The sequence below is a fragment of the Mandrillus leucophaeus genome, unplaced genomic scaffold (assembly GCF_000951045.1).
Source record: "Mandrillus leucophaeus isolate KB7577 unplaced genomic scaffold, Mleu.le_1.0 Scaffold72, whole genome shotgun sequence".
Taxonomy (NCBI): Eukaryota; Metazoa; Chordata; class Mammalia; order Primates; family Cercopithecidae; genus Mandrillus; species Mandrillus leucophaeus.
Genome location: NW_012107808.1, coordinates 2,620,406 through 2,629,392, shown reverse-complemented (window position 1 = coordinate 2,629,392; position 8,987 = coordinate 2,620,406). Strand labels below are relative to the sequence as shown.

General features: G+C 45.8%; 1 protein-coding gene across 1 annotated transcript in view; it reads left to right on the top strand.

The window, feature by feature from the left end:
- Window positions 1-8,987, top strand: part of PQLC3 (PQ loop repeat containing 3) — a 31,636-nt gene that overhangs the window by 21,021 nt on the left and 1,628 nt on the right. The window contains exons 7-8 of the mRNA XM_011965336.1: window positions 3,808-3,928; window positions 6,807-6,848. Of these exons, the coding sequence (XP_011820726.1) occupies window positions 3,808-3,928; window positions 6,807-6,848 (163 nt within the window). The remainder of the gene's footprint in view (window positions 1-3,807; window positions 3,929-6,806; window positions 6,849-8,987) is intronic.

Here is an 8,987-nt window from a genome sequence, read left to right as displayed (position 1 = left end):
GGGTTTCACCATGTTGGTCAGGCTGGTCTTGAACTCCTGGCCTCAAGTGATCCTCCCGCCTTGGCCTCCCGAAGTGCTGGGATTACAGGCTTGAGCCACTGCACCTGGCCTCCCTTCTCCATAATTCTTCCTTGTCCAAGTAACCCTTTCTGTCCTCCCAAGTCACGCTGGGTGCACTTTTATCATCACGTTTGCCAAACTGCATTATTATTAAGGATTTATTCCCTCAGCAAGGATTTGTTGAGTGCCGGCCAGTCAGCACTGTCACAGGTCCTGGGGACCCAGCAGGAAACAGACTGAATGTTCCCCGTGAGCTTTCCTTCTCCTGGGGAGACAGAAGGTCAACAAGCTGCTCTTGTCAAGACCAGCGGCTTTCATTCATGCCAGAGCCCGTGACCAGTTCTCATTCCTCTTCTTCATATCTCAGTAGCTTTTGACGCCATCGATCAGGACTCCTGAAGGGGTGGCCTGCCCCTTCACACCTGTGGGCATTTCTCATTAGGTGGAACAAGAGACTTGAGAAAAGAAATGAGACACAGACAAAGTATAGAGAAAGAAAAAGTGGGCCCAGGGGACCGGCGCTCAGCATACAGAGGACCCGCGCGGGCACCGGTTTCTCAGTTCCCTCAGTATTTATTGATCATTAGCTTTGCCATCTTAGAAAAAGGGAAGTGGCAGGATAATAGGATCATTGTAGGGAGAAGGTCAGCAGTAAGACATGAATAAAGATCTCTGTGACATGAATAAGTTTAAGGAAAAGTGCTGTGCTTGATATGCATATGCAAACATCTCCATAAACCTTTTTAGTGCATAAAGAGCAGCATTGCCGGTAGCACGTCCCACCTTCAGCCCTAAGGCGGTTTTCTCCTTTCTCGGTAAACAGAACATGCAATCGGGTTTTACACGGAGATGTTCCATTGCCCAGGGGCAGGCAGGAGACAGATGCTTTTCTCTATCTCAACTGCCAAGAGGCCTTCTTTCCTCTTACACTAGTCCTCCTCAGCACAGACCCGTCACAGGTGTCAGGCTAGGGGACGATCAGGTCTTTGCCTTCCCACAAGGCCATATTTCAGACTATCACATGGGGAGAAACCTTGGACAATACCTAGCTTTCCTAGGCAGAGGTCCCTGCGACCTTCCGACCTTCCGCAGTGTATGTGTCCCTGGGTACTTGAGATTAAGAGAATAGTGATGACTTTCCACAAGCAAGCTGCCTTCAGGCACTTGTTTAACAAAGCACATCCTGCACAGCCCAAAATCCGTTAAACCTTGAGTCACCACAGCACGTGTCTCTTGCAAGGACAAGTTTGGGGGTAGGGTCACAGATTAACAGCATCTCAAATACAGAACAAAATGGAGTCTCTTATGTGTACTTCTTTCTATATAGACACAGTAACAGTCTGATCTCTCTTTCTTTTCCCCACAGACTCCTCCTTGAATCGCTTTGCCCACCTGGCTTCCAGGACGCCTTGCTCCCCAGTGTCCCTTCCCCTTGATCCTTTCTGTGTCCTTACTGATTCCTCCTCAGTTCCCTGATTCCAGTGTTTCCAGGGCTCCAACACACACCTCACAGCCAACCACTGGCTACCCTTGCCTGACAGTGAGCCTCTCCAACCTTGTGTGTCCAGAACTGGGTTTCTGATCTCCCACCCTGCCCCCTCCCTCCTTCATCTTAATCTGTCTCAATTAATGGCAACTCCGTTCTTCCACTGCAAAGGCCAGAAACACTGGAGTTTGGAATCACCCTGGATTCCTGGATTTCTCTTTTTCTTTTTTTTTCTTTTGTTTCTTTCTTTCTTCCTTTCTTTCCTTTCTTTTCTTTCCTTTTTTTTGAGACAGAGTCTTGCTCTGTCACCAGGCTGGAGTGCAGTGGCATGTGCTCAGCTCACTGCAACCTCCACCTCCCAGATTCAAGTGATTCTCCTGCCTCAGCCTCCCGAGTAGCTGGGACTACAGGTGCGCGCCACCACGCCCAACTAATTTTTGCATTTTTAGTAGAGACGGGGTTTCACCATGTTGGCCAGGATGTCTCGATCTCTTGACCTCGTGATCCACCTACCTCAGCCTCCCAGAGTACTGGGATTATAGGCATGAGCTACCGTGCCCAGCCAGATTTCTCTTTTTCTCACATCCTATTACCACTTCCTCAGCAAATCCTATTGGCTTTGCCTTGGAAATATATCCGGAACCTGAACACTTCTCACCTCATCTGTTTCTACTGCCCTCGTACAAACCCAGGTGACTGCACTAGCCTAACTGGTCTCCCAGGTGTCACCTCATCTCCCTTCGGCCTACACTCAACCCGGAGACGGGAGTTTCAGCTGCTGAAGAGACTGGTGCTGGCAGGGCTGGTGGTGGTCAGCATGGAGGATGCTGTGCAGAGCAGCAGGCTGATGTGTGAGGATCACTTCCTCACCGTGTAGCAGAGGCCTGAGCGCACCTCCACACAGACGAGCAGAATAGCCAGCAATTCAGGGCTGAAGCGCCACAGCTTGCTGCTGGAGTTCATGTTTGTCAGTTCGGAACAGCATAGTTTTCCCCAAGCTCTAAAGCACAGTATCTCAGTACTTCTTTTTTCCCTTTTTTTTTTTTTTTGAGACGGAGTCTCACTCTGTTGCCAGGGCTGGAGTGCAGCGATGCGATCTCAGCTCACTGCAACCTCTGCCTCCTGGGTTCAAGCGATTCTCCTGCCTCAGCCTTCCGAGTAGCTGGGGTTACACGCGCCCGCCACTACACCCAGCTAATTTTTTTCTGTTTTTGGTAGAGACGGGATTTCACCATGTTGGCCAGGCTAGTCTCAAACTCCTGACCTTGTGATTTGTCCGCCTCAGCCTCCCAAAGTGCTGAGATTACAGGCCTGAGCCACCGCACCTGGCCCCTCAGTACTTAGTTCTTATTGGAGGTGTGGATAGATGAACCTCTGTGGCCATCCATTGATTCTTTCTCATTCCCAACTTCAAACTAGCCCTGGCCATTAGTTACCCACTGCATGGTGGAATCTGTGAGTTATAAATAAATGTCTTAAGCTGGGCGTGGTGGCTCACGCCTGTAATCCCAACATATTGGGGGGCCGAGGCAGGCGGATCACCTGAGGTCAGGAGTTTGAGACCAGCCTGGCCAACATGGCAAAACCCCATTTCTACTAAAAATACAAAAATTAACCAGGCGTGGTGGCGCGTGCCTGTACTCCCAGCTACTCGAGAGGCTGAGACAGGAGAATTTTTTGAACCTGGGAGGCGGGGGTTGCAGTGGACCAAGATTGTGCCACTGCACTCCAGCTTGGGCGACAGAGTGAGACTCTGTCTTAACTAACGAACAAAATAAATAAATGTCTCACTATTGCATTCTTTTTCACCAAAGTTAGGTTTCAACTTTGTACAAATCCGTTATTATTTTGACTTGAAAATTTGGCTTCAAAAGTGCTTTGAGTATCTGGTGCTGTTTTGTTTTTGCTTTTTTTTTTTTTTTGAGACGGAGTCTCACTCCGTTGCCCAGGCTGGAGTGCAGTGGCACGATCTCAGCTCACTGTGAGCTTCGCCTCCTGGGTTCACGCCATTTTCCTGCCTCAGCCTCCCAAGTAGCTGGGACTACAGGCGCCCGCCAACACGCCCAGCTAATTTTTTGTATTTTTAGTAGAGATGGGGTTTCACCGTGTTAGCCAGGATGGTCTCGATCTCCTGCCCTCGTGATCCGCCCGCCTCGGCCTCTCAAAGTGCTGGGATTACAGGTGTGAGCCACCGTGCCCAGGCCTCTTTTGCTTTTTTAACAAACAGACTCGTGACTTTCTCACATTTTATCTGCAAACAGAATCTATGTACTTTCATCAGCGCGGCCAGTAAGTTTGCACAGCTCCAGTGTCTATGGAAGACGAGAGACTCGGGAACTGTGAGTGCGCTGACTTGGAGCCTCTCTTCCTATACCTGTGCAAGTAAGGACCGGACTCAGACGGTGGGGAGGCCTTTGGTAGCACCAAGTGTCTACCTAGTAGGGTGTTAAGTTGGTGTTGAAGTAACATGGTCCCTGGCGCTTTACTGCTTTACAAATAGCTGTTCAGCTAGAACCTCCTAAGTGTATCCATGTTTACAAAGATGATTTAATGCAAAGTGTTCTCCATTTTCTGTAAGATCTAAGTTGCCAAGAAAAAAAAATGAAAGTGTATTTTTCTCCAAAAATCTGGCCTGATATTAATTAGTTCTCTCTTCTTTGAAAGGATGAAGAAGTTGATTATATTGAATGCACTAATTTATCTTAAAAATTTGAATATAACAGGTTTTAAAAGATGAACAGTGGCTTTTGAGAATGAATAAAATGTGTCGTAATGGAGATTTTCAGCAGCCACATTGTTTGATCTTAACTTTAAAATGTTCACTGTTCATCTGGATTCTTACAAAAACTACCTAAAATACATATATGGTATATATAGGTAGAAACATTTTTATAATTCAGAGCTGTCACATTAGTTGGATTTACTAGTTTTAGATATTTTAAGTAGATTTCATCATGGTTCTTCTGCATCTTAAAGGGCCAATGTCTCCATCCATGACTGCTGGTCTTTATATTCAACAAGTTGCTTGTCTTAATTATGTCTTAAAATGAAGACTTACTTTCTTTGACAGGGTCTCGCTGCCTCACAGGCTGGAGTGCAGTGATGTGATCTTCACTCACTGCAGGTTTCCAAGTAGCTGGAAGTACAGGCACACACCACCACACCTGGTTAATTATTAATTATTATTATTATTTTGAGACAGAGTCTTGCTCTGTCACCCAGGCTGGAGTGCAGTGGTGCAATCTTGGCTCACTGCAACCTCTGCCTCCAAGGCAAGCGATTCTCCTGCCTCAGCCTCCCGAGTAGCTGGGATGATAGGCACATGCCACCATGCCTGGCTAATTGTATTTTTAGTAGAGATGGATTTTCACCATGTTGGCTAGGCTGGTTTTGAACTCCTGACCTCAAATGATCCACCCGCCTTGGCCTCCCAAAGTGCTAGGATTACAGGCGTGAGCCACCGCCCCCAGCCAATTTTTTGTAGAGACGGGTCTCACTATGTTGCCAAGGCTGGTCTCAGACTACTGGGCTCAAGTGTTCATCTCACCTCAGCCTCCCAAAGTGTTGGGGTTACAGGTGTGAGCCACTGTACCTGACCCTGTATATTTTCTTTGGAGAAATGTCTATTCAGATCCTTTGCCCATTTTTTAATTGGGTCTTTTGAGTTTCTTACATATTTTGGTCATTAACGCTTGTCAGATGTGTGGTTAGTAACAGCCTTTTAAAAAGTTTGAGAGTCCTTTGGTGGCTGCCTCCCTAACTGAAGTCTTCTGTCTACTTACATGATTTATTTTATTTAAATGATGATTTAATCAACAGCTATTTATGTGGTGTCTGTGTGTAAAGCCTTGGTTTATCAAATGTGTCAACAAAACATTGTATAGGATTTGGCCTCTGCCTTTCAGGGGCTTGCAGTTTAGTTGGAAGATAAGACCAAAAAACTACTATGTCAGTATGTGCTACATGCAGAATGTGTTAGCAGAGAGGGGTTTTGATGGGCTGGTATTGGGCTAGGAAAGGCATGCCTTGAGCTGCAGGCAGTGGTCTCCTCTAACTCCCAAGTCATGCTGCTCTCTGCTCTCGTGTGTCGGTTTAAACTGTTACTCCAGTTTCCTAAATGTTTACTAAGTAAAGGGCTATAGCACACAAATGAACTAAACAAAATAATTCTAGTTAAACCCTTGGAAAAATCTTCCCCTTTTCTGGGCCTCAGTCTCCTTATCTATAAAATGCAAGGATAGAAATCAGTGCTTTGAAAACCTTTATTGTTTATTTTTTGAGATGGAGTTTCGCTCTTTCGCTTAGGCTGGAGTGTGGTGGCGCAATCTCAGCTCACTGCAACCTCCGCCTTCCAGTTTCAAGCAGTTCTCCTGCCTCAGCCTCCCAAGTAGCTGGGATTACAGGCGCCAGCCACCACACCCGGCTAATTTTTGTATTTTTAGTGGAGACAGGGGTTTCACCATGTTGGCCAGGCTGGTCTCGAACTCCTGACCTCATGATCCACCTGCCTCAGCCTCCCAAAGTGCTGGGATTACAGGCGCGAGCCACTGCGCCTGGCCAAAACATTGTTTTTAATTAGTGGGAGCCTTTCTTTAAATAAAACTACCCAGAGGCTCAATTTGTAACTGAGAATTATTAAGAGTTGCTTTTGGAGGGTCGGGGGTTGCGGGTTAGCACGGAAGACAGCGGAAGGGAGCGCGGTCTTTCCGAGTTTCCGCGGGCAGCGGCTGAGTACCTTCTAGGTACCCTCCCTTATGAGTAGTTTCAAAACCATTGGGGTAGGATGCACGGCTGGTTTTTGTTTTGTTTTTGTTTTTGAGATGGAGTCTGGCTCTGTCGCCCTGGCTGGAGTGCATTGGCGTGATCTCAGCTCACTGCAACCTTCTCCTCCCAGGTTCAAGTGATTCTCCTGCCTCAGCCTCCTGAGTAGCTGGGATTACAGGCGCCCATCACTACACCTGGCTAATTTTTGTATTTTTAGTAGAGACAGCGTTTTGCCATGTTGGCCCGGCTGGTCTCGAACTCCTGACCTCAGGTGATCTGGCATGGCTAGTTTTTATGTAATTACGAAACACAGCACTATTTGGTTTTCTGTACTACCAAACTCTATCAAGAATAGTTAATATATATAGGTAAAAAAAATAAAAATAAGAAATAATGGTTAATATATATTGGGATATTAAAAGGGAAAGACATTATTAGCTAAACCCCAAAATGTCTGAGAGGCAAGTTACTTATTGATGCAAGTTTTCTTTTACAGCAAGAATCATCACAACCTTAATGACCACCAATGATTTTACAAGTAAGCAAAATATATTCTCACTTCCTTTTTGAGTTTTGTGCTATTTGTGCCTCCTTCATTTGTAAACTGTCTTAGGGCTTAATGGATGGACTTGGCTCTATTGGATTACAGATTTAGAAGATGGCAACAATGTATTCCTACTCTTCTTGGTAACCATTTTTATTATTAAGCCTCTCCTTCTTATAGTCCAGGGGATAGAATATGCACAAGATTATAGATTCCTATCTCCATGGAACTTCCACTTAAGCAGTGGAATTGGACATGAGGTAACCACACAATTCCCTATTGAATTCTAATGGGACATGGTTTGGAAGAGTAGGGCAGGATGGGCATCTAAGGAGAACCTGGCCTAGTTTGCAGGAGCTGGGCAGATTAATTTGAAGAAGAGCGATCGTGAGGAAGAGTAGAGGTTTAGCCAGAGGAAAGGGTGCTGGGGGAGGCCAGACTCCTAACAAGGAGCAGCATGTGAAGGTCATGAGTGAAGGACAAAGGGCTAGAGTGCGGAGAGCAGGGGGACAGTGACAAGCGGGTGAGTTTCAGGAGAGGAAGGGCGCGAGGCTGGCAGTGGCCCAAGTATCCAGGGCCTACAAGAACTGCCCACAAACAGTAGGAAGCCTCTGGAGACTTTGAAGCAGGGAAGTGGTGTCACCAATGGACTATGTTCTTGTTCTGTTTCTTTAAAAGAAAAAGCTGTCATGGAAGAGGAAGTACTTTGGTTAACCACAAAATAATTTAGTAATTCCTTAGGCTGTTTTCAACTCCCAAATCAAGCATATATTATACATCTTTGGAAAATGATTAGAACAGATGGGTGTCACCTGTGAAGATCAGACAATGTCCCCAGCATGGAGCCCTTTTAAATGAGCTAATTATTATTTGAGAAATAGTGCTTCAGAACAGAGATATGTTTGTTAGTCTCTTCCTGGAGGTTATACCTTTGCTCGAATACTTTTTGTCAGTTCTGATGGTAGGACTAAAATTGTTCTGGTCAAAGCATAAACTTTGATCAAGTGGGAAATGGGAAGGAAGACAGGCTTGGGGCTTTCCACAGGACTTGAATTCTCAGCATGGAGAGTCAAACCACAAGTAAACAACAAAACCTATACATTAGAAATTAAGTTTAAAAGATCAAGATTGTTCTAATTGTGACTTATTTCTTATCTATGACAGCTATTCTTGAAAGTGATCAGTGTATCTGGGAATAACTTTTTTTGTTTTGAGATGGATTCTCACTCTGTCACCCAGGCTGGAGTGCAGTGGCGTGATCTTGGCTCACTGCAACCTCTGCCTCCCACGTTCAAGCAGTTCTCCTGCCAGAGTAGCTGGGATTACAGGCATGTGCTACTATGCCTGGCTAATTTTTGTATTTCTAGTAGAGACGGGGTTTCACCATGTTGGCCAGGCTGGTCTGGAACTCCTGACCTCAGGTGATCCACCCGCCTCCGTCTCCCAAAGTGCTGGGTTTACAGGCGTGCGCACCGCGCCCAGACTGGGAATAACTTTTTAAAAACAGTGTAGCTAAAATCTTACATGTGTTTTACAAACACAAAGATATCTTAAATCTCATTAAACCTATTTATCAGGAGTTTTATCTGTACCTTACAATAGAAGTGAAGTCACTGTTAAAGTTATATATATGTATTTTTATTTTTCCATAAAGAGACACATTTTCATGCTTACTTGAATATAAAACATGCCTTGTTATGTGGGCCAGTTTTTCAGGATGATCTTAACAGAATATGTTAAACCACCCTTGCTTAACATGGAATGTTCTGACACAGCAGCCCCCCACAGGACTTCAGATGAATAAAGGGATTATAAAGGGATTTAAAAGTTATAACCCTTCTTAGGCCAGGTGTGGTGGCTCATGCCTGTAATCCCAGCACTTTGGGAGGCCAAGGTGGGCAGATCACTTGAGGTCAGGAGTTTGAGACCAACCTGGCCAACATGGTGAGACCCCATCTCTACTAAAAATACAAAAAATAGCCAGACGTGGTGGCGGGCGCTTGTTATCCCAGCTTCCTGAGGACTGAGGCTGGAGAATCACTTGAACCCAGAAGGTGGAGGTTGCAGTGAGCCGAGACAGGCCACTGAACCCCAGCCTGGGTGACAGAGCGAGACTGTCTCCAAAAAAAAAAA